The sequence below is a fragment of the Sciurus carolinensis genome, chromosome 8, assembly GCF_902686445.1.
Source record: "Sciurus carolinensis chromosome 8, mSciCar1.2, whole genome shotgun sequence".
NCBI classification, from domain to species: Eukaryota; Metazoa; Chordata; class Mammalia; order Rodentia; family Sciuridae; genus Sciurus; species Sciurus carolinensis.
The window spans coordinates 26977563-27004298 of NC_062220.1; the positions used below are offsets into that span (position 1 = coordinate 26977563).

At 34.3% G+C, this 26736-nt stretch overlaps 1 protein-coding gene across 2 annotated transcripts in view; it reads left to right on the plus strand.

Annotated features, from left to right (window-relative positions):
• Positions 1 to 26736, plus strand: part of Grm8 (glutamate metabotropic receptor 8) — a 758935-nt gene that overhangs the window by 584337 nt on the left and 147862 nt on the right. For both annotated transcript variants that reach the window (XM_047561191.1, XM_047561188.1), the window contains exon 8: positions 25901 to 26037. In XM_047561191.1, the coding sequence (XP_047417147.1) occupies positions 25901 to 26037 (137 nt within the window). The remainder of the gene's footprint in view (positions 1 to 25900; positions 26038 to 26736) is intronic.

Sequence of the window (26736 nt, forward strand, 5' to 3'; positions counted from 1 at the left end):
ACAGAAACAATCTTGCTCTTCCTCCTCTGAGGAAACTTGGTACCATATTTACTCCGTGTCACATACTATTTTTTCTTTATTTTGATTAATAATACCTGTGTCTTCCTTACCAAATAAAGGGAAGTTCCTTGAAACCACTGGACTTGCTCATAGTTAGTATTTATTTTTATCGGACTAGATATATATTTACAGCTTAAGCCAACTTGAATTTATTCCACATGTTTGCAGACTTTTTCTTTGTTTTGGGTTCAGAACAGTAGACCATCAGTTTAAAAGGTTTTATTGAATAGTTACAGGTCATTGCACCAGGGACAAAGAGAGCAAGTAATAGATCTATGCTAGAGAAACTCTGAAAAAGTAAAATATTTCCATTCTAACAGAACACTTGAAGGGTATGATGTAAAATGAAATATTGCCAACAGAGCCTTTTGGCAGAGACCAAAGATATAGGGAATGAAGTGGTTGATAGACTTTTTTTCTTTTGGTACCTGGGATTGGACCTAGGGGGGGCTTAACCACTGAGAAACATCCACAGCTGTTACTTAAATTTTTTTTTTTTTTTTATTTTGAGACAGGATCTCACTATGTTGCTTAGGGCCTCACTAAGTTGCTGAAACTGACTTTGAACTTGTGACCCTCCTGCCTCAGCCTCCTGAACCACTGAGATTACATGTGTGCGCCACTACTCTGGGCTTGATAGACATTTTAAGGGGCATTTACACTGGTTTTCTTTAAGAATTGCTAATAATAGTTCTAGAATGTGTTGGTCCGCACTAGAAAATGAAAAACCCTCTTGGTTAGAAGTAATTACACTTGGCATTGCCATATTATTCATCAGCATGTTCTTTAGTTATTTGGGAGTTCATAGGGTTTCTTAGTCTGCTCATTGTTGCTGTAACAGGATACCTGAGGCCAGGTGATTTATAAAACACAGAACTCATGATTCAGGAGACTGGAAGTCCAAACCCAGGCAGCTGCATCTGTATGTGTATATCTCTGTGTATGCCTTTGTGTGTGTGTGTGTGTGTGTGTGTGTGTGTGTCTGAGAGAGTGTGAGAGGAGGGTGAGAGAGGGAGAGATTGGTAATATATACACTTTGTCCATAATGAATTTTAATAACTATTCAAGTAATTGCCTCTCAAACATCAATCCAATCCATTGATATTATTTTAGAAAACAAGCAAGCTTGTTATTTTCTCCCAGTTTAAATAATATTTTCTCCTCAGTTATTCTCATTTATCCTCACAAATACTGCCTTTCCACCCCAACCCATGGTAGATTGAATCCACTGCCAATAATAAATATCTTGACCTCTCCAACATTCTGCCAACTAGAACTCCAGCCATTAGTTGCAAAATATCTGCATAGATTTCAGTTAATTGTATTGATGTATTATGAAATATTTTCAACATTCTCTCTCTCTCTCTTTTTTTCCTATAAAATGTGTTCTTCTGATGAGTTAGTTGGGCTCTAAGTGTGACTGTTGGAAAGATTTCATATCCCACATTCTTCAACTGCTCTATTATGGCTCCTGTGCTCCAGTTATGTGTTAATAGTTTTCTGACATCTGAAATAACAGCCCCATTTGAGCCACATGGAGTGCTTTTATCTCAAAGGGATTCAGCCTTAAATACAGATGGGCTTGTCGGCATGGTCTAGATGACATTTTTATAACCTGTAATGTTCTTCAGCAAGATGTGGTTAATGATCCTTCACATCATCCAGCCAGAGAGTGCTTAGTTCCTGGTGGAAGGCCTCATTCACACCCCAGTGTCTGAGCCTACTGAACACAGAGTTATTACCGTGGGAATTGGCTAATGACAATCTAGACATTGCTGCATCATTCACTTTATCATAATGGGTATTAATCCCCATAGTGTGATCTCCTGTCTGTACCCTTGTCACACTATTTTTAGTTTATCCTAATTTGACCTTTTGATTTTGGAATGACACCCTTCCTATACTTAGAAGGAAAGGAATGTCCCCCTGAATATGTCCCATCTTGCTTTGCCACAACTTCAAGGTAAGTCAGTCCTGCTGGATATTGACTTCCAGAAGTTTTACGGACCCCTTACTAAGGTAATGAGACTACATAGAAAATTATCATGAAGGGTACAAAGAAGCTGAGAGCTAAGTCTACAGAATACCTGAGACACAGTCTCCATGGTTCTTCTTTCCCCACTTTACACACTCAGGGTATTTTTCGATGGAACTTTGGACTCTACAATGCTGGAAGTAAATTCAATAAATGGTCATTGAGCATCTGTTTTGGGTAAGGCCCTGTGCCACATGATGGGAAGATAGATGCCGCATGCAGTTCATAACAAAAGATAATGATCAGTAGATGCACTTTCATGCAAAATATGACTGATGACATCAGAGAGACACAGCAAAGTATTAAAGTTATTTCCAAATGGCAAGAAAAGAAAATGTATACAAGAGTTGGCCTCTGAACAAGAATTTGAAAGTGTATTAGCAGAAGAAAAGATGGGCATGCTTTTGGGGTTTTTTGAAGAGCTTTAGGAATTTGGGGTGAGTGGACCTGGGGAATCCTGTGTGTAGCTCAAGTGGAATGTGTGGCTAGAAGAGATTGCGTAGAATCAGCAGCAAGTGAGGTGAACAGGCAGTGAGGCCAGCGTAGGGCACAGGACAGGGGATGACTATGTCTGGTTGCCAACTGAACAAGACTGGCCTTTACCCTGTTGAACAGGGAGGCAACAGAGGTTTTCAGCAATATAATTCCAAGAGTGCTTCAGAACCATCACTTGGGTTGGTAGAAGACCACAGCAACTGATTCCAAAGCTTGATCAGGTACAAGAACTAAAGTCGTGGAATAAAGAAAATATTTTATGGGAAAACATTCAGAAGTTGAAGGCTTTACATGGTGAAGAATTTGATATATATAATCAAGGAAAGAGTGAGTGACTCCAAAGGTCTAGACTGGGTTCTGCTGATTTGTTCTAGTGTTTAGTACCTATACAGCAGAGAAGCAAAATGGGCTCAGTGATGAGGCAGGAAAATGGTATCTTAGGCACACAGCAGTCATCTGCACTAGACTATTGCTCTCTGACCTGACACCAGTTATGGTGTCTCTTTTTATCTGTAACCTTCTGGCTGTCCTAAAACTGCCTACCCAGGATTCTCTTCCAGTACTCTGAACTTCCATTCTAAAATACCTATTTGTCTATATACCCACACACCGTCAGAATTCTGTACTGAGTTCATGAACAGATGAGATTGTCTATGCTGCTCTATCAACATGTTTCTGGGAGAACCTCTCCAAGCAATTCTATTGTACTTTACACCTAGTATCCCACTTAATCCCAATAGTCACTTGAATAGTGGAACTTCTGCCTCATCCAGAGAAGTAGGAAGATAACTGATGGCTTCTGTGTCACACAAGGTATCTCCTTTCTGTTTACAAAAGGAATTGTCTCTTTCTAGAGACCTAATAATGGATTTTAAAGGTCAGTCAGTGATACTCAGGCAACATAGGATTACAAAACAAAAGAAATATATTTTAATACATGATAAAAGTTTAGTTTCAGAATCTAAATGCATGCTTTCTTTAAAAATGTCATATTGTGTATTCTCATGTTAAAGGAAAGGTGTGTTATATAGTGCTTTCATTTATTTTACTTTTAAAAATGTACTTCGTCATGAAAAGTGTTGATGAAAACAAACTTCAGGAGATAGAAAGAGCAGGAGGTCAACATTTATAATGATTCCCACTCCTTTCACTGATGCTCCCAGGTAGATTTGCATCATCCATCTTCAAGGGTAAAATTGTTCATGTTGAAAACTTATGTGGCACAGGAATCATGTTCCCTCCTGCTGAAATGCAGCCACCTCAGGGGCAGATGGTAATGACCACTTGAAAGAGTATAGACTGCTGTAAACAGATTAAGTTTAGAAGTGACACAGATTATGAGAGACTTCCAGGGACTTCCAGGCAGCAAGAACATAATTACCCAAATTAAATTTGGCCTAAACAACAGGCTAATGCTTCTTTTCTAGCCACATGTTTCAGGGACACATTAATGTTCTACATTATAATTTTCTGAGCAAGGAGAAACAGGCATTTTTGAGCACAGCAACAGTTCATAAGTCATTTTTGCATTTGCCCCTTGGTTGTTTGATATCTGGAGATGTCTGGAGCCCTTACTTACATATGAATTTGTTTGTTTTGTTATTGAATTTATTTCTTTGTTTTTAAAATTGTGGTAAAATCGATGTAACAAAAGGTATCATTTTAATCATTTTTAAAAATTTTTATATTCTGTTTTATTCAGTTTTCTTTTTTTATTGTAAACAAATGGGGTACAACTCGTTTCTCTGTTTGTACATGAAGTAGACGCAACCATTTGTGTAATCATACATTTACATGGGTAATGGTGTTTGATTCATTCTGTTATTTTTCCCTCCACCTCCCACCCCCCACCCTTCTTTCCCTCTATACAGTCCCTCCTTCCTCCATTCTTGCCTCCCTCCCACCCCCCATTATGTATCACCATCCATTTATCAGCAAACCAATCTCAAAAAACCAAAGGATGAATCATTTTTAAAGGTCATCAATACCAAGTGCAAGTGTCCTTATTTTTGTTTCCTGGTCATTTTCATTTATGTGATTCTGTATACTAAAGGAATTGTTGCAGTCAGATCCTGCCTGTCATGTTTCTAGCTCCTGTTCTCAATGTACACACTATTTTCTGTTAGATACGGTGTGCAAATTTCATAAAACTCATTTGTGAATCCTCCATGGGTTTATGGAATTTTAGTTCTCTATCAATGGTGTGCAGGTGTGGAAGTGAAATCTTTCTTCAATGATCTTGTAATGTATAGTTTCAGACCTGTAGGTTCTTGCTGTTCAAATCATGCTCTGCAGATCAGCAACATTTTCATCACCTGGAAGTTTATTAGAAATGCACATACTCAGGCTTCATGTAAGTCCCAGTAGTCAGAATTGGCCCTTTAAACTATGTACATGTAGGATTATATCAATAGTATGAATCTACATGGTGCACAACCATAGAAACAAAATGATGTACCCCATTTGTATACAATGAATCAAAATGCAGTCTGTAAAAAATAAAAATAAAAATAAATCCATTTTATTGAACTCAGCAAGCCCCCCAAAAAATTATTTTCCAGATTTGTCAGGCACAGTGGCACATGCCTCTAATCCTAGCTACTTGGGGGTTGCAGTAAGAGGATCACAAGTTAAAGGTCAGCCTCCTCAACTCAAGGAGACCCTGTCTCAAAATAAGGAGGACTGGGAATGTAGCTCAGTGGTGGAGTGATCCTAGGTTCAATCACAAGTACAGAAAAAAAAAATTCAGATCCACAATGGAGTTTTGCTCAGCTATAGAGAAGAAAAAATGATGCCATTTATAGGAAAATGGATGGAACTTGAGAGAATTATGTTAAGCAAAGAAGCCCGAATCAGAAAGTCAAGGATCATTTGTTTTCTCTCATATGTGGAAGTTAGAAAAAAGGAAAATATGTAAGGAAAAAAATGAAAGTAGCAGGAAGATCATTAGAGTAAGGGAGAAGAAGAGTGCGAGTTAGGAGTAGAGTTCAATGGGAAATACTGGGGAATGAAATTGACCATAGTATATTATTGCATGTATGGGCATGTCACAGTGAATCCCAGTATTATCTATAATTATAATGGTTCATTACAATTTTTTTAACAAATAAATAAAATGTGGGTTAAATTTTTAAAACATAATCTCAATTCAATAGGGAACAAACATTAAAGAAAGCCCAAATTTACCATTATTCTGCAATGGAAAAAAAAAATGCTCCCAATGATTTGTATGCATGTTATCCACAACACACAAATAGTCTATAAAGCAAAATTGTGTGTATATGTGTGTGTGTGCATACGTGCTTGTGTGTTCATTTATATCATGGAATAATTCTTAAATCTTTTTCACTTTGTATTAATATCTGTAGTTTTACATAGATTTTACTATTTAGATACAAAATTCCTAAAAATAAATTATCTTCATCAGAATTTGTCCTCACACTCAAAACATCCAGCTGAAGAAATAAAAACAAACCAGACTGTTGGAGTATGCTGATTTTAAGTCCTTTGGGTATAGGCCAAGGAGTGGGATAGCTGGGTTAAATGGTGGTTCCATTCCAAGTTTTCTAAGGAGTCTCCATACTGCTTTCCAGAGTGGCTGCACTAATTTGCAACCCCACCAGCAATGTATGAGTGATACAGCCACATCAATGTTTATTGCTGCTCAATTCACCATAGCCAGATTGTGGAACCAACCTAGATGCCCTTCAGTTGATGAATGGATAAAGAAACTGCGGCATATATATACAATGGAATATTACTCCGCAATGAAGAATGATAAAATTATGGCATTTGCAGGCAAATGGATGAAATTGGAGAATATCATGCTCAGTGAGATAAGCCAATCTCAAAAAACTAAAGGACGAATGATCTCGCTGATAAGCGGATGAGGACATATAATGGGGGGTGGGAGGGGTTAGCATTAGGGTTAGGGTTAGGTTTAGGGTTAGGGATAAGGAGTGTGGTAAGAATGAAGGAAAGAAGGACTGTATAGAGGGAAAAGAGGGGTGGGAGGGGTGGGAGGGGTGGGGGGGAGGGAAAAAATAGTGAATCAAACATCATAACCCTATGTAAACATATGATTACACAAATGGTATGCCTTGACTCCATGTACAAATAGAGAAATAGCATGTATCCCATTTGTATACAATAATAATAAAAATAAAAAAATAAACAAATAAAAAACAAAACAAAAAAACAAACCAGACTGTTGGATAAAGAAATAGTTATGAAATGAACATTATATGTCCATTGATTTACTTAGACCTTCTTGAACTTTTACATTAGAATTTTGTATATAAACATGTACATATGCAGATCTATACATGTTTCATTAGATGTATATGAAAGCATTTAATTTTAAAAGTATTAAAAATCATGTTTAAAAATTGCTGAGTGATCCTACAATATGTAGAAAAATGAGAAATTATACTCCATTTATGTATGATTTATCAAAATGTATAAATGCATTCTATTATCATGTACAATTAACTAGGACAAATAAAAAATTGATTAGAGGAGTTGTGAGATTTCATGGCATCACTTTTATGTAATCAAATCATTGACAATCTCATAAGTATCCACCATTATGGGATTGGTGCAGTAAATTATGGTACATGCATGCAAGGAATAATGTATAGTCAATTAAGTTACAATAATGACCTTTGTGTATTACATATAGAGTTTTCCATATAGAGTTATATTGTTAATTGAAAAAGTAAGGATTAAAAGTCAATAAATAAATTATATGATTTTGTTTTTAAAAACTATATTGCTCTAAACCAGCATAAGTTTGGGGCATAGGAGGTTTCTCATTGATAACAGGTAGGATCTTATTAGGAAAATTTATGCAGTTATACAGGTATGTAAACATGTTATCTGTAGGCCTATGAATTGGTCCAAAAGCATACACACCAAATTGTTGACTGAATACCTCTGGAGAATATGGAAGATATTGCTAAAGGGGAAGATTTTATAATTTTTGTACTTTACCTACTATACACTTTTATATACTGCAGCTCTATAACTTTTTGAAATAAAGGAAAAAATCATGGGTAAGAAAAAAAGTTACCTAGCTCTAGATACATTAATAAAGAATGTAGATCAAACAATAACAATGGTTGCCATTAAATAATGATGGGAGAAATAGCCATTGAAAGGTATAATTAACAAATACAAATAAAAAAGATTCAAGCATTTAAAAATAGTGATAAGATGGTAGACAAATGTTTTCTTTATCTTTTTATTCTCCTTTCTTTTGTTTATCTCTCCATTTAAATTTACTTTACAATATGAATATCTCTAATGACATTTTAAGTTATAATAAAAACAGCATTGTGCTCTAAGTCTAAAAATCTTGAACTCTTCTGCTGTCTGATGATATTCTCGTTCCTCCTCTTTTCAGTCTTAAAGATGGGCATTAACTCAGTTTGGCTTTAAAGGGCAATGGACAGATGGAACATATCTTAATTGGATGTTGGCCCATGGATAGAGTTTTCTTGTCTTCATACACAATGGACTAGATGGATTGAGAAAGGCTGAACTTTAAATATTTTTCCTCTTCCCTAATGAGATAATCTGATTATTGGTTGTTGCAAGGTAACACTGCAACTTACCCATTAAATATGACATGACTGTTTTAATAACATCATTACTATTAAAATGATGAAGAACATTAGAAACTAGTGCTATCAAAGGTGAAGGTAATGAGAATTGAATGAACAGATATATAGTTACAAAAGTAACATGTTACCAAGAGATTAAAAAGCCATAAGGCATCACATTGATTAAAGTTGCTTTCAGTTATTGCACTTCTGTTATGTTCTTCTAATTTTCCATCTTGCATTTGAATTTAGTTAAGGTATAAGAACAAATTAATTAATAAGGTAGTTTATATAATAAATAGAATTCATATAAGCTGTAGGCAAAGGTAAAACAAACACATACAATTTTGACCTTTGATTTTGTTTTTGCTTCAGATAAAAGGTCGATGCAGAATGTTGCTCTCTAGCATGTGTTAAATACACCTTTCTCCTAAGGTACACGCAGGATTTAAAAACACACAAATTATCTTTTACATAAGTTTCTGAGGGTGTTTAAGTCATAAAAAAATGCTTCAGTCAACTTCTGAGAATGCAATTTTATAAGGCATTTTAAGTCAGAAAGCATAAAACATTTAGCTATTTCAAGGAAGAAAAGGAGAGCTTCATAAACATTCCAAAGAATAATTTTGTTATTCTTTTCAGACATTCATTTTGGAGCATATAGCATATTGCTTTGTGAATTAAAAAACAAATGTTTGAAATATCATCACCATTAACCTGAGTTATCAACTTTCTTAGAGGAATGTTTTGGTTTCATTAGTGAATTTATGATATGTAAATGCTTGTGTGTATTTAGGAAATCAAAATTTTCATAAAGCAGTGAATTGATTATTTCACCATCTTTCATTCACTATAATAATAGAGAGTGATCAACTGATGGTTGAGCTGAATCAAATTTGTCTAGTACTCTAACAGGGATCTGTGAGTCAAGTGCCTGTCAGGCAATGCAAGTGACAAGATTTCCTCTCTATAGGATAACAAATGGACAGGCCATTCATAGTATGCTGTTTTGCCTATGATGTGCCAGAGTTCTTGTAGAGGTAGATTAAAAATTGTGGGACTTTTAATACACACACAAAAAAACAGAGTATCTGGTTCTTAAAATTATTTCTATTTGAAACAATGTATTTCATGATATACCGAAATTTCAGTTTTACTCACAGGAACAAATAAATGCATAGAAACTTCATTAAACTTGGGTCTCAGCAGAAGGCAACAAAGCTCAAAGTAGAGGATCATGAAGGTTTAATGCTTTTGATTCTGATGTTTTCATAAATTGGTTTGGATTCAGCAGATCAATTTCTCAATTAGTCAAACAGAAAAAAAAATATTGGAAGTTGACATTAATCACCAAATATGAGCATAAATAGCTCTAGGGCCTTAACTCTTTTCAAATGGGAATTCATGTTGAAAAAAATGAAATATCAACTTGGTTAATTTTTTTATACCCTTGATAAAATCAATGAACAAAAAAAAGATAAAATTGGTTTTTTGAGTTAATTATTCAGCTGAACAAAATTATTGATTTAAAAAGTTCCTGATTTATTCTACTTTCATAGACTTATCACTGAAGAATGAAGACTGTAACAACTATCGACAACATACCACTTTATAAAATGTTTTATCATTTATTCCGTCAGTCACCTTATGATGTGGTGGATATTTTCTCCAGTCATAGGAGAGTGTGCACAGTGAGAGCTTCTCAGAGCTCTCACAGATATGGCAGGTTTGATACTGAAGCCTCTGCTCTTTCTACCACTAGTCTCTTTCCTCTACTGGTGGTTGTCCAGTTATGACTTTCAGGGCAACATTTAACATTCATCAGTAAATGTCATTGTTAATATCACTACTTAAAGATAAAATCACTAACATCTCAAGGATGATCTTAACTATAGGATATACTTATATATATTTCTGCATATCTACAAAGTTCTGCAAATAATAGGGGCTCACTAATGTTTTGGTAATATTGGTGATGGTATCAATGGAGGTGATGATGATGTACACCTCTCTAAAGGACAGGAAGGCTGGTGTCCAGGAGGATAGTGCTAATACTAATTTTAGTTTTCAGTCAGTAGCAAATATGAGAAGCATATCCCTAGAGGGGTTTAAGTCAGCACTGAGATTAAGCAGTCTAAAGGCAAATTGTGAAATGCAAAGGAAACAAGGAAAATGGGAAACCAGGATTCACAACCTGGGGAGTTGGAAACCCATCCTGTTTATAAATGAGCAGTGGTGACTAGCCATAGCCTAGAGACATTTCCACATTGGGGGCAGATATTCCTTGTGATTTTGGTGTTGTGGACCGGGATATGGCAGTGCTAGGAGCAATTAACAATAGATTTCTGATGGCAGCTTGGGTACAGAGCCTTTTTAAAAAAATTTTTTAGGTACATTTATAAGCTGCTTTAAAAATACTTCTAGTTATTCTCAATTCCTTGGTTTTAAGATCTGTTTTCATAATTTTAAAATCAAAAGTTATTTACTTTAATCATAATGCGTAAAATACCCCCTTCTTTTTCTAAAAGAAACCAGTAACTTTATTTCTAATTAAAAGTAATTTCTATATAGTATTCCAAAGTAAACAATAATAAAAATCTGAACAGCCCTATAAATGTAGACTTAACATAGAACAGTTTTAACATAAAATACCCTTCTATGTGTCTTCTATACTGCCATATAGAATGTCTTCTATGCTGCCATAAATGTTCTAGAAAAATATTAGAAAAAAATGTTTGTTCTGTTTTAAATGACACGAAATTTAAACTGAACTAATTAGTTGCATGAACACTCTCAATATACCATATAGTTATTGAAAAGAAGAGGACATTTTTACATACCAAGAATTTTTTTTTGAATATGGATTTTAATATTCCTGATGCTTTTCCAAAAGACTGATACATTTTTTAACCATTTAAATTTCTTCAAAATATAATATTAAGTTGTACAAGAATAATTTGAAATGAAAACTATTTTAATCACTTTAGTATAAAGATTGTTTTAATTCTAATCAAAAGGATTTTGTCATCCAAATGTTCCAAGTAGTTTATGTTTGCAGATACAAACTAAGAGTGTATAATATCCAGACCTATCTTTAGAAATATCAGTACTAGCTGGCAGTGATTATTGAACACACATTTTTCTTTCTTTTTTTCTAGGTGCTAGGATCTTTTAGACAAAAATACAGGCATGCTTTTGGGGGAATTTATCAAAGCTGAGCTACCTTTTTGGCCTGAACAGAACTCATTGATGAATTGAAATTTTTTTTACAGAAGCAGAGTGAGAGGTAGGCTCTCCCTACTGATACTGCAGTTGGTAACTCTGAGAGCTACTTCTACCTGCTAAATCTGTGTATAGTAGCCATCAGTATGATGTGTATTGTTTACCAAGAGATCCCAGATGTATGCCCAGGAGAACTGAAAACACATGTTTACACAAAAATGTCTGCACAGATGGTTATATTTTATGTTTTGTGGAACTGGCCCACCTTTTGCCACAGTGACTACACAATTTTATACTGTCACCAGCAATGTATGTATATGGGTTCCAATTTCTCCATATCCTCAACACTTATTTTTCCATTTTTAAATATATAACTACCCTAGTGAGTGTTTGTGATCCTTTTGAAAAAACCTATTCCATGGATGTATTACATATTAGTAATATGTATTTATATTATAATTTAATGGCCACATTGCATTCTATTGTATGGTGTTTCACAGTTTATCCATGCACCAATGGATACTTCTATATTGTTTCTATTTCCCCATTTTTAGCAAACTGTATTTTTATATTTGTTTCCTATATAGATTATCAACCTTTTTCCCATTATAGTGGTTGAGTGGGACATCTTTGTACCTATGTCTTTACACAGTCCTCTGTTCATTTTTAGAACATAAATGTTCATTATCAAATCAAAGAACAAGCATGTTTTAAAGGAGCATTGATACATCTTGAAAATTAGTCTCAAGAATGGTGGTATCAATTTAAATTTTAACAGCAGAGAATGAAGTGCCATTTTACCCCACCTTCTCTTTTAACATTTAGTCCTGGATTGAATATGAATGTTCTCAACTTATTGATATGTTATATTATTAATTAAATGCAAAGAATTTCTGTATACTTATTGCAAATGCTTATATTTTCTTCTTAGAATTTTCTCTTCATGGTTCACCAATTATGTTGGAAGGTTATATTTTTAAATTTGGAAGAATTCCTTGTGTGTTAAGAATATTGAGTCTTTGATGCATTTTTAGAGATTGATTCTTACTTCAATGATTTTAAGAAATTCAAATATTTTAAATATTTATGTTGATCACTTATTTCCCTCATAATTTTGATTTGGTGTCATGCTTAAATATTTTTTATTTCAATTTTTTTTTGTGCATACATGTGTGTGCATATACATCTGTTTAACTATAAAAAACTTTTATAGCCTTAAATTTTTCTTTGAGGATAGCCTTGACCCCATACTTTAAGTTTTGAAATATAATGTTAAGTAAAACTCTATAATAATTGTAATTTTAAAATTTCCCTTTGATTAAATAATTAACTTAAATAAACATTTAATTGTTTTTTATAAATTCTCAGGGTTTGTTGATTTTTAAACATTTTTAAAATAAAACTTTTTAATCTTTTAAGACTTTTGTTTGTTAAAAATTTCAAGTTTTAAGTCCTAGTGCTCAGAGAATATGAATTAGATTTCTCATTTATGATGATGGCCAACATTTTATTTTTGGCAAAAAGCAGTCATTTTAAGTGATTAAATTAAAAATAATTGGTAAATATTTCATGTACATTTGAAAATAAAATGTCATTTAATAATTGTTGTCACCTGGGTCAGCTTCTGAAATGAGTAGGCTAAAGACACATTATAGTTTTATTTTTTAATTTATAATAACTTTTCTTCATATTTTGTTTCCTTTAATTATGCTCCATATTATTATGCATTTACTGTAGAATCTAAAAATCACCATAGTAACAAAGATAATTTACATTTATCATAGTGACCTAATATGCATTGACAGTTCATATAATTATAGAAAATCAGGTTCATTATAAGAACATGATTTATATTCTTTTAAAATTCAATCCATAAATTATTGTCAGAGATGGGTAGTCCTCTGATAGTTTGATATTTTATTCATCTCTTTAGACACCTTGGCATCTGTTCCTATAAGATTCTTTGTATTTGATTAGCTTACAGTAATTCTGCAAATATTAACAAAATATTAATTCTGAAATACACTGAAAGACTGTACCTTAGTGATATTTCAAACAATGAGTTATTACAGTCATGCATAACCCATGATAAAAGAACAATTTGAAACTCAGTCAGAATGAAATAATGAATCAACTGGGAAGAAGTAAATTTCAGTCTTATTATACTCATTTAAAAATCTTCACAATGAAAAAAAATGAATTGAGATTTTTGGCTTAATATTATATTGTGATTTTAAGTCCCAACAGTTGTAGTTCATATAGTAAACATTCTGACAGAAGGTTTGACTAAATAAAAAAATCTAAATATATACAAAATAGCTGCTTTGGAGAATTGAGTAAAGACAGTTCTGTATGTGACCTATTTTGTTTGGATTCATAGACCTACAGAGAGGATTCATATTCCTCAAGGCCATAATAGCAGGGCTGTAAGGATAGCATTCAGTTGATTCATAGAATGATACAAATGTTACAGCACTGTCTCTAATACCCCTAGTTTTAATGTGAATTTCTCTTTTCAATTTTTGTATTCCTTTTTTATTCATTATTTCTACTTTTCTTCCATTTTTCTAACTTATCCCCCTTCCCCCACCCATTTTTAAGCCCTCCCTCTTTTCTCCTTCTCTGCCTCCTCCTCCTCTTCCTCCTTCCTCATCTTTGACTCTCTCTCTCTCTCTCTCTCTCTCCCCTGGGCCTCCTTGCCTTATGACATGCACTCATCATTCATCTATGCAAATTTCACTTTAATTTATTTAGTTATTTTGTTATTTTAAGGAATAAAATAAACACCTATAAAAATACTCCTGTCACCAAAATCTAGGATCTTTATAACTTTATTTTATTTATTTATTTATTTATTTATTTATTTTATGTGATGCAGAGGTTTGAACTCTATGCCTCACATGTGCTAGGCAAGCACTCATATCACTGAGCCACAACCCCAGCCCCCAAATCTAGGATTTTGAAAAGTTATGTCCATTACCCAGCCCATCCATATTCCTGCTGAACAATCAACAACATTCTTTCACCTTTTAAAACACATTTATGTTTCATATGTGTCTGTTTCACCAAGAATGAAATAAAAAATGATTGTTTATACTTTTGTAAATTATGTCTTATATACTTCCTTTTCTCACTCAATATTGCATAGCTAAGATTCATCTATGTTCACAAATGATATGAATCTTCATTGTGCACAACCATAGAAACGAAAATTTGTACCCCATTTGTGTACAATGAATCAAAATACAGTCTGTAAAAATAAAAAAAAGAATAAAGAGGAGAGAGTGCTGGAAAAAAAAAGATTCATCTACATTTGTGGCTATTTCTGTGGTTCATTCATTTTGATAGTAATGTAATATTTCATTGTATTAATATGCCATATGCCACAATTGATTTATTTACTCTCTTCTGGACATTTGGGAGGATCCCAGATGTATTTTATAAAACTTTAAAGGAATATATTTTCATAATTTTATGCAAACTTCTGTAGGAAATAGAAAGGGGAGGCTGTTTTCCAAATCATTATTTGAGGTAAGTATAGCCCTAAAACAAAAATAAAAGTCCATTATAAGAAAAAAATTACAGATTCATATTACTCTGGAATATGATAAATTATTAAGTATAATAGAGTTGTACAAGGATTTCTCAACCTTGAAATTCTTGATGTTTGTACTGAATGGATTTTTCTTGTTATAGGGAACTGTTCTGTGTTTTGTAGGATGCTCATAGCACCCCTGGGCTCTTCCACAATTTGCCAGTGGCATCACTTCATCACTTGTAACTATCAGAAATATCTCCAGGCATTGCCAAATGTCTTCTGGGGAACAAGAATCACCTCTAGTAGAAAAGCACTGGGTTAGATATAAGATTCAGAGAAACAAGACAGCTGCATTTTAAATAATAGCAGTAAAGTGGCAGATAAGGCAATTTAAGATATATATATATATATATATATAAATGTATGTGTGTGTGTGTGTGTGTGTGTATACATGTATATATACACATGTGTGTATATATATAGATATAGATATGCATATATATCTATCTCTCCCCCTTCCCTTCTTTCCATAGCACTTTATCATTTTTTGTAGATTTATTCTTTGATAGCTAGTATTATCTGATACCATCATATATATCATATATATTTCCAATCATCATCCAAACAAGATTGTTGACAGAACATAATAAGATGGTTCTAAATTTTATGCAGGAAAGAATAAATCAAAGAGAAGGCAGAACACTAAGGAAAAAAACAGGGGACTGTCATACCAGTTTCAGTCTTCCTGTGAATTTTATTGTTTCTATAATGTGACATTGGGTCAAGGGTGGACAAATGAGCTAATAGAACAGGAAAGACCAGGTAGTCTCTCTTCTCTACAGGTCTTAGGTATAAAGTAGAAGCATCTGTGCAGTCAGTACTAAAAGGGAAATTAATTAATGAAAAGAGCTGAAAAATGATTATCATTTTATAAAAAAATGAAATTGCATCCCTACCTCATACTATAAGTCAATTGCAGGTGAACTAAAAATACATTTAGCAAAAGCAAAAATTTTAACATTCTTAGTAAAAAATGTAAACTAATAATTTTTAGACTTTTGGATTAAAAGCAGATTTCTTACACATGTACAAATGCATTCATTTTAAAAATTTATAAATTTGAGTATTTTTAATCTAAATAGCAAGAATGTCTTTATCAAGCAACACAGTGAACAGTTTTCAAGCAACATAGTGGATACTCCTCCTAATACAGCAAATTTGAAAGGCTTCAATATATGTACACACACACACACGCACACACACCTCATATATGTATTTGTCACTATTAGAAATATAGTGGTTCATGAAGCACAGTCCTTCTTATGATGGAAGTCATGTATTAAAATTCTCATGTAAATGGTGTTTAATGCCTTCAAAAGAAATAATAAAGGATTTCAATTGCATAAGATAAAGGATTTCTATTAGGAAATAAAGATATATTGAATTCAGGGAATTGTAAGATACTTTGGTTTATTCCCAAATTCCTTTTAAGATAAAATGTATTACTAAAATTTGCCAATTGTAATATGTTCTTTCCAATTTCTTTTTTTTAATCAATCATTTAATATTTTAATAGTCTCTTTGGTCACTAGTCTTACAAGAGATTTTATTTAAGCTTCTTAATTCATCTGCTTCCCTGAGATGTATATCACTAAGAAATGGATTTTTTCTTATTTTGAAAGTTCAATCAGCTTATTTGAGTACTATAAATGCAATTATAGATTGTATTTATATTTTTCAAATGGTGCTATTCATTAATGATGATGACTCTTGGCAGTCATAAAGCCCCTTTGATCCCCAAATCATAAAGAGACTTCCACAAGAGGAAATAGTACTGTCAGTTCAGTTTCTGAATGGAACAAAATCAAGAAGTGTTAGCTGAGAGAATTAGAAATGCCATTCAACTATATTCCTCATTCTGCTCTTTTTCTTTACACACCAAAATTGTCAAATAGTTATTTCAAACTAAAATTTGACACATTTTTAATATCTTTATATTTAGTTTTTATGAAAACATTCAATTGTGTGAGTGCCTTAGCCATGGTTAATGAACATGGATACTCATCCCCCGCAATTGTGAAACATAACAGCACATTCATTATTCTACCTTGTGGTATGTGTGTTCACATTGCAATAATCAATCTTAACTCTTAAGGAAAATCAGAAGCAGGTTAACGCATCCATTCCAGTGTTTTGTTAGCCAGTTATAAAACTCTGTAGGGTTCTTAAAACTTTATAATGTGGCCTTAAGTGAAGCATTCATTTCCAGATTTAGTATGATTATATTGATTCATTTAGTAGCTATTCATTAAGATTCTACTTTACTAGAATCTCAGATGTGATGGTTGTCTGCTCTAAGAAGGTTCACAACTTATAATGACTCAAACGTAAATTTGTTTTGAACTCACACAATAGCACTGGATGAATGGTGGATTAACTAGTACCACAGACCTTCCGCACACACTCACTCTGGGATCCAGTCTGATGCAAGCTCTGCCATTTTAACATGTAGACCAGATCCCTCGGTGTCCAGCGTGCCATTTCCATTCTAGCTAACTGGAAGGAGAAACAAACAGAGGACAACTTAGGGGGTTTTTAAAGGTCCTTCTAAGTAATACATATCGCTTCTCACATTTGATTGACTAGAACTAATCATTTGGCCATATCTAAGTACAATGTAGGGCAATGTAGCTTAACTCTATTTCCAAGAGAGATTATGAATTGAGATGCTCATGCAGTAGCCTGTGATACACGTGTGGTGGTTAACATGTTGGAAATATTTTCCACAATCATAAGCATATGATCCAACAATATTTAATAATCAGTTAAATACATGATATATTTTGGTTACCCACAAATACTATGAAAGGAATAAATAATGTGGGTAATAGTGAGTGACAGGCTTTATTACTTGTTAGTCCCTCTCTCTGTGATATTTGAGTTGGAACATGAATGATAAGAAGAAGCCAGTGAGGTGATCCAAGGGGAAGGAACACTGGAAAGAGAGGCTGAAAATGCAAAATCCCCGAGACAGACAAGCTTTACACGTTTGTAGAACAGAAATGGATAGAATATAAAAGAATGAGAGGGCCTTAAAGGCCATCATACATCTTTCGTGTTTTATTAAAAGTGAAATAGCGAGCCACCAAATGGTTTTTAAGAAGAGGAGTAATTTAGCCAGATGCTAAGCAACTCAGTGAGATCCTGTCTCTAAATAAAATACCAAATAGGACTGGGGATGTGGCCCTGAGTTAAATTTCTGATGCCCACCATCCCCTGACCCCCCAAAAAAGAAGACGAGTCATATGCTTTGATTTGTTTCATAGTATCACTTGGGGTCCAGGGTGGCGAGCAACTACTTTGCCAATGCTCAGTGTGAATGCAGGGTACTGGCCAGGGATTCAGGGAGAGATGTCATGGTAGTCTGGACTGGGCTAGTGGGAAAGGAAATGGAGTAGCAAAATTTTGGAAGTTTTCCAGACAGAATCTGTTCATACATATAGATGGCATGCATTTGCTTATTTGTTATTTTCGCTCCTGGAACAATTTATATTTTATTTAGGGTATTCTGTGATCTGAGCATTAGGTCAGACTTGGGTGGACCCATACACTTTTAGGAAAGAAACTAGTGAAAAGGGTTTAGTACAATTGGAGTAGAGGCCAGAGAGGAGGCCAGATCAGATAGATCCAGCACAGGGCTTTCTGATGTGCACTAGTGTTGAATGACTGATCAAATAAATTGCTCTTTAGACCATATTAAATTGCTGTTTTAATATGGTAACCAGTAGCCATGGGTGGCAACTGAGTACTTGAAATGAGACTAGTTCAAATTATGATATGCCTTAAGCTTAAAATATGCCTCAAATTTTGGAGACTTTTTTTTTTTTTTTTTTTTTTTTTTTTTTGCGGTACTGGGGATCGAACTCAGGGCCTTGTGCTTGCAAGGCAAGCACTCTACCAGCTGAGCTATCTCCCCAGCCCAAATTTTGGAGACTTATGAGAAAAGGTGATAACTACATTAATAATCATAATATAATACTTATAGTTTGACATAATATTTTGCATATATTGGTTTTCATAAAATATACTACTATAATTGATTTCTACTTTTTTCTTTACTTTTAAAGATATTTTAAGAGAAATTAAATGTATAGAAAAACTGAATGGATTAAATATACCATATAATATATACCTTCTTACATAGTTTCTCCAGTTAACACCTTGCATGAGTGTGGTACATTTGCTAAAGAACCAATTTGGATACATTGTTATGAACTGATGTCCAGAATTCACAACACTTCACTCCTAGTGTGGTACTATAAATTGTGGGGCATTGATTTATGTTCTGACTTGATTGAATGAATGGACAACAGCTACTGACTAAAAGGAGAAAGACACTGTGACTCTTCATGTTTGGAAATGTGCAAACACCAAGTATTGTGTCTGAGTAAGAACATTTTAATCTGAAGTTTGAGATAATTATCGAACAACACAGTGGAGATTCAGTGAGTTGGATCAGTGCCCTCAGGGAGGGACATACAAATTCAAACCTCCTCAATGGAGGTATGAGGTTAAATTTGAAATCAAAATGGGTTGAAGAGTTAGAAATAAGAAAATGGAGAGTGAGCACAGTTTCGCTGTGGAGGAGGATGGAAATGGAGGCAGTAGCTGGCTGAGACTATGGGGTTAGAGTAACTGGATTTGTTTTCTTGCTTTCATAGTAAGAGGAGAGCTATTAGAACTGATCTCCAAATTTAAGGGTATACTTCTACAGGAATTCTAGATTTGTTAATGTAAAATAGAGAGCTAGCTGTGGACCTAAGTATATAGAGGGTGAGAGTGGATGAGACAGAGCACCAGGGGAGGAGTGTGCCTTTGATTGGGTCAGGGAGGGTGTTAGAAGAGCTGGGAAGAGTACCAGTGTGATTGCAGGGGATTGCTAGGTTTTAGGTTTTATAGTGCAGTGACAGGAGAGTTTCTGTCTTATTGCTTTTTTTTTTTTTTTCTCAATGAGAATGTGTGAGACAAGCTGAAATGACAGGGAAAGGAATGTATTGAACTTGTAAGGAGTGGGAATAAGACACGAAATTGTCAAATATCCAGAAAGAAGGCAAAGTGTGATAGGACTGCAAAGCAATGTTGATTGCATATTTGAAAATCTGAGATTGCAAATTTAAAGTAAGAGCAGATAACTGGTTCCTGATTAGGTAAAGCAAACAAGGTACCTGCATGTAAAATTCAGGGAGACGGACACACCCTCTGTCATGCCCTGGGTACAACAATTGCCTTAGCAGAGTCTTGTCCTTCCTGATAGCAGAGTTTTATGTTTCTCTCACAACATTCAGCTACTTGAGTACAATTTAGTTTAACCATGACTATGATTGGTAGAGGAACAATATTGGACAAAGAGAAGTACTAGAAAACAGAAGGTGTTTGCAAGGAAGATCATGGAACCCATGCAGTTAAAGGAGAGAAACTAAGTATCATGGGGGGGTGAGATATAGTGACAAAATGGAGTGATCAGTGAACTGGCAAGTTTAGGAGCATGTAGAATTTTTGGAGTGGAGGTGAAAAGTGATGTCCAGAAGGAAAACTTTGTAAATGACTTCATTACTGTATAGGACAACTTTAAGAGAGTGATCATGATCATAGATAAAACATTAAAAAAAAACAAAGAAAATAAAATTTGAAGTGAATTCAGTTAATCCAGAGGTCAGGATGTTGAGTCACCCCAGTGTCTAGTAAGAATTCCAGAATGAACAGCAGGAGTATGGATGAAGATGAATACAGAGAGTCAGAAGCTCAAGTCTACAATGAATGAGGCTGAGTGCTGGATGTGCAACAGAGTGATCCGAATGATTCCTAAATAATTAAACTAGATGTGAGATTTCAAATACACAGTAATGATTATTGGTTGTAATACATGCTGGACAAAACAATTAAGATAAGGAGAAGAAGAACATGAATAACTGAGGTTCTGTTCAAAGTTGCTCTCTTCCATGGTATATTAGTCAATGCCTTAAATCTCATAGAATCGTTCTTCACCTAAGGGTACTAAAAATTGCTAAATTAACTGATTTCATGATTCCTGTATTTTCCTACTCGTCTAATGTTGCAGGTGATGATGAGCAGACTAATAGATAAAGTTTTGGTAGTAAAGAGTAGGGGCAAGGAAAGTAGTAAACGTGAAAATAAACCAACAGAGCGGCCTACTCTTAGAAATATGTTTATGATTTTTACTCATGGAGGTGAATGAATTATTCTTGTGTTACTTTATGCATTGTGAAAATAAGGAAATGTAGACCAAGGGAGCATATGTGTAATAGCAAAGGAATGCATAATGATAATGGTATTTTTCATTCATTGCAAAGTATTGCATGCAAGCCACACACTAAATACTTTACATGGGTCATGTCATGTAGTCCTTGAAGTAGCCCAGAGTGGTTGGGGTTATTATGCAAACTTGACAGATGAAAAAACAGGCCTAATGAGTGTAACTTGCCAAGATCACATAGGTAATTGACAGACCCAAAAATCAAACTTCAGTCCCTGAATCCCAAACCCATAATCTCTCCCGACATAAAACTCAAAAGACCCAACATTTTCAAATAAAATCTTCATTGGATGTATAATTTTTCCTACACAGCCACATTGCATGTTCTTGAGATGCCTAGTAATAAAAATATAATTTTCCCATACATTTCTTATTGTGCAGAAAATATTCTGGGAGATGTGGTGGACCCCGAGGGCAGGACCTGACTTGTAAAAATTACTTCACAACTTCATGAGTTTGTTTCCATTTCTTAATACCACACATGGATGAAAAAGTATTTTAAAAATTTAATGCACTTAAAAATGTCTGGGATTCCTAAAGTGTAGGATAGAAAGCAGTAAAACAAGAAAATTTTAAAATATAATATGCATGTTTTAAAATTATATATATAAATATAGCATATATAGAGAGAGGAAAATAATGATGTGCATGTTCTCTTGCAACTTCAAAAATACATTTGTGTTCATTGTTAAGTTCCTACTGTGAGTGATTACTCTCTGTTCAATTTTATTTTCTATCTTTACCTATATTATTTAGTTATAATAAATTGATGAATATATTAAGAGCCACTTGCCATTTGATTTTGTCCTAGACGAAACCTCACTTAATTCTGTTTCACAGGGTGGTCAATTTCAGTACAAAAGATCATCTTTTTAAAATATGACAAATGTTTAAAAATGGTCAAAAAATAACAAGTCCTTCATGGCTATTCAAGGGTGCTATTTGTTACATAGACCAGAATACCAGAGCAATGGTTTGAGATGTATCAATATGTAACAGAGTCAGTTATTTAAGTGAGAAACTTGAAGTAATTCAACTGCAAGTCTAACCCATGACCAGAAAACAGATTCTAAAAAACAAGATACTAAAGTGATCAGCAATGAAAACTGAGCTACCAGAGATGAACTCAGGAACCATTTAGAAATATGTCAAAGTTTTGCTTTGGTTTCTAATGTCACATAGTAACAATGTGTAAGGGACTGATTTGATCTTTTCATTTGTGAATATAAAAGATGAGGTATGGTATAAGTGAAGCTCATAATATTTATTTGTTTATATATCTGTTTTTGGTACCAGGGATTGAACCTAGGGGTGCTTAAGCATCGAGCCACAAGTCCAGCCCTTTTTATTATTTATTTGTTTGTTTATTTATTTATTATTTTGAAGTTCAGAATATGATGAAGAGAATGAGCATGGCTTTGGTTGAGAGCATGAGAGGGTGCAAGTAGACTCTCAAGACATATCTGTTGAATGGATGTTGATTTTGTATGGGATGAATAGTAAAAATGTGCAGAATAAAGCGAATGGTTTTCTAGAGCAGGTTAGGACATGAAGTGGTACTTGGACCTTGGCTTCAGGTGTGGAAGATCATGCTCTACAAGAGCTTGACCCTTGAGCTACATCTCAGAGGAGCTGAATAAAGAAGAAAGATTAGGAGGAAGGAGGTAGGGGTCTTAGAACTGCATATGCAAAGGCAGGATGGCAGGCAGGGCATGGTGACCGAGGAACTGGATTTTAGGCATATGTGGCATTTTGTTGAAAGACCACAGAGATTAGTAAAGAGTGACGTCCTGAAAACCATACATGCCCACTGTGAAGTTCAAGTATTCTCATATAAATGGAGGGTCTTCCAAACAGCATTGTGGTAAAACAAAAAAGAAATAATATTTGCTATAGGGGAGGTACTGGGAAATGAAGTTGAACAAAGTATATTATTTGCATATCTGAATATGTCACAAAGAATTCTATTATGTATGATTATAATGTACCAAAAAAAAAAGATATAGTTAAAATATTTGTATAATACTTACTATGTCATTACATAGATTGATTCATTTAATTCTCACAGAAGTGAGATACAGTAAAATTAAGAACTTACCCAAGACAGTGACATCTAATAAGTGACAGAACCTGGGCTTTGAACCCCACAATATGATTCCAGAATTCATACTCCTAACCATATATTTCCCCTTAATGCCTTGTCAAATTTAGTGTAACTTGATGCTAAAATTGATATGTGAAACATCAAAGTTGGGAGTTATATTTTTGTGATAAGGTAGGCTCTTTTCACTTGCTTTCCAATAGGCTATCTTGAATTGTAGAAAAGAGATATAGAAATAGCTGTCACACTAGAAATTGTGTAGAACCCAGAGTATGTTCATGGGAGTGTGTTTTACAAGTGATTTTCTTCTATCTTGAGTATCATTGTGGCACAATGATTGGAAAATGCTGTTGTAGGAGATAAGGAATCGTTTGGTCAAGGAGGTGACAACACTGGGAATTTTACTTAGAGAAAATTAAATATCATTTTATTCAGGAGGGAATGTGACATTAAAAATTTTCAAAGTGATATATAAATGTCAAGAATTGATGATAGTGTGAAATTCACAATGTGTACTTTTCTTGTCAGATATTCCCCATTGGAATTTCAATAATTTTTTAGTTGCAGCATCACTTAAAGATGCCTCTATTCTTTCTACTCATATGTACTTGTGTTTACTAAAGTCAAATATTGGATGAAAATAGTATTTAATTATCTGGTGCATGGGTCAAAGCACTTCATAAGAATTGATTCATTTAATTCTGACAACATGTCTGTGAGAAAAGTGTCATTACGTCCACTTTACAGATGAAGAAACTGAGGATTTAAGAGGTTAACCTGCTCGATGTCACACTAGGAGTTAGGAAAGGTATTGGTTAAGGAAAGTAAATGGGTTTCCACTTGAGTATCTGGAAATGGTAAGATGGTACTGGTTGATTAGAGAGTTCCTACTTTCTCCCCTAATTCGCCAGTCTTCTATTGATTTATAAAGTCAATTTCCCCATGAATTAATGAAAATAATAATGATGTGCATGTCCTCTAGCAATTTCAAAACTATATTTGTGTTCATTGTTAAGTTCATTGTTAAGTGAACACTATGAGTTAAGAAAGAGACATACGGAGATTGTGAAAATCAATGAGGAATGGAGTTAGCATGGGAAAGCAGCTCCTGATTCTCAGATCAGTGCTCTTTCCTCTTGACTGTGCCATCTCTCTTAAGTTCCACAGTTAAGAATATCAGATATCTGTGATTGCATTAGAGACTTCATAGTGTGTTAGGATTTTAGGAAAAATCAAGAAAATAGATATTAAACCTCTACATTAAATACTAAGAAAGTACTCTAATTGCTGCTGTGACTATAATTATTAGCAAGTTACTGTCTTTTTTGATCATGTTATCTATTTAGCTTGATAAGTTAAATGTTTCAGAATTTTGTAATTACTGATAATTAAACAACTGCACATATAAAATAAACTCATTGTGAGATGGAAATATATGTTAGCATATTTATACTAATATATAATTCTGGAGAATATAATATGGAAAAGAGATAGCAAAGAGAGGAAATTTTCTTTCTAGTAAAAAATGGAAATTAAATCCAATCTCCTTAGAAAAAACATTCAGTGAAGGGGGCTTGTAGAGAGAAGATAGGCTGCAAGGAAAGGGACTGGTGTCAGGTGAATTTGTTGAGATAGGGAAGAATAACCCATGAAGTGAAGGGATCTGAAGGTTGTTAAAGGAACAGAAAGTCTGGATAGAGTGAGGCTGGATGGAGCAGGACAACACTGGGGTAGTGATCCCTTTCCACTCAGACACCTGTAATTATAGAAAAGTCAGTAAGACAGAAAGTAAAAGCGAGTCAGAGCTATTAAGAGGAAAGATGAAAGCTTCTGAGAAAAATGGGGTTTAGGAAAGACTGCATTTCTTGCATCCTGCTTTTCTAACACTGTCACACTCATCCCAGTGAATCAGGGGACTTGTGTGATCTGAGCAGAGATGGAGTTTCCCAGCGCTCGCTGCCTCACCCAGTGAAAGGTTCCCAGCAGCAGTCTGCACTGATATTCGTGTGGGTAGAGGTAGCAGAGGCAGAGGAAGAGGAAAGGCCAACTGCTTCAGTGTGGAGTTGAAGTTGAGATGAAATCAAACTCCAAGGAGTCTGGCTGGAATCTTCTGCCAATTCTGAGTTGCTGTTTGTAGTTCATATTGTACAATAGCTGTCATGCTTCAAATCATTTACATTTTTCTCTATTAACTACCGTTCTGTGTGGCCAGCATTGAATATTCAGACTATCGTCTTTTATTTATTTAGCTGCTCTGTACATTGCATAACTTGGATACTCATCATTTACTTTCTAATGTGCATAATAAAGCACATCTGATTCCTATATGTACATTTGGCTTATTTTCATGTAAAAGATATTATGCTATCAAGAATGACCTTGTATGGATTACAATCTTCATATCACTTACTACACATATACATTTTACCTACCATTCTTCTTTAGAGAAAATATAAGCCCAATGGAATATCTTACTAAAACTTTATTAACACTGTTTTCTAAATGTTTATAGGCAGTGCTGGTACGCCTGTCACTTTTAATGAAAACGGAGATGCTCCTGGACGTTATGATATCTTCCAGTATCAAATAACCAACAAAAGTACAGAATACAAAGTCATCGGGCACTGGACCAATCAGCTTCATCTAAAAGCAAGTATCAATGCATATGACTCTCAAGGAGGAATGCTTGCATTTTAAATAACTTCAACCTCTGTAGAGAAATCTAATATCTGTAAAGATTTAGTGAATCTGTTCTTTTGACTGCACACTTAGAGAAATTTGCCCTTTCCTGAACTTGCTAGTTCATAGTTTTGCATACTTTATGTGTCTGAGTGTGTAGTGTGTGTGTGTGTTTGTGTGTGTCTGTGAAAGAGAGAGAGAGAGAGAGAGAGAGAGACTGTGTGTGTGTGTATGTTTGTGTGTGTGCGTGAGATGGGGTATGTGTGGCAAAATGTGTAGTGATTTTGTAAAGTCTGGACTATTAAAAAAAGTGTACATCTCCTTTGCCACATCATAAGGTGAGGTCTTATGGCTACACCTGATGGATGGAAGTAAATCATACTCACTATTTGTACCTCATCTTTCAGTTGCAACACTAGGAAATGTTGATGGGTCCAAGGGTGATCTTCATATTATTTAATAGCCCTTACTGTTGCCTGGTGAGCTCTGTAACCTTAGACATCTCATACATAGTCCAAGGACCACAAATTTTACAGCTCTATAATTTGCCATATGAGGACAACTTGAAGAACCCTGTCCTCAACTTCCTAAACAGGATCCCAGGGCCTGAGGGTGTCGCCAAAGGTAGCTGGGCATTTGTATGCTAGAGAACCATGCTCCTCCTAAAGC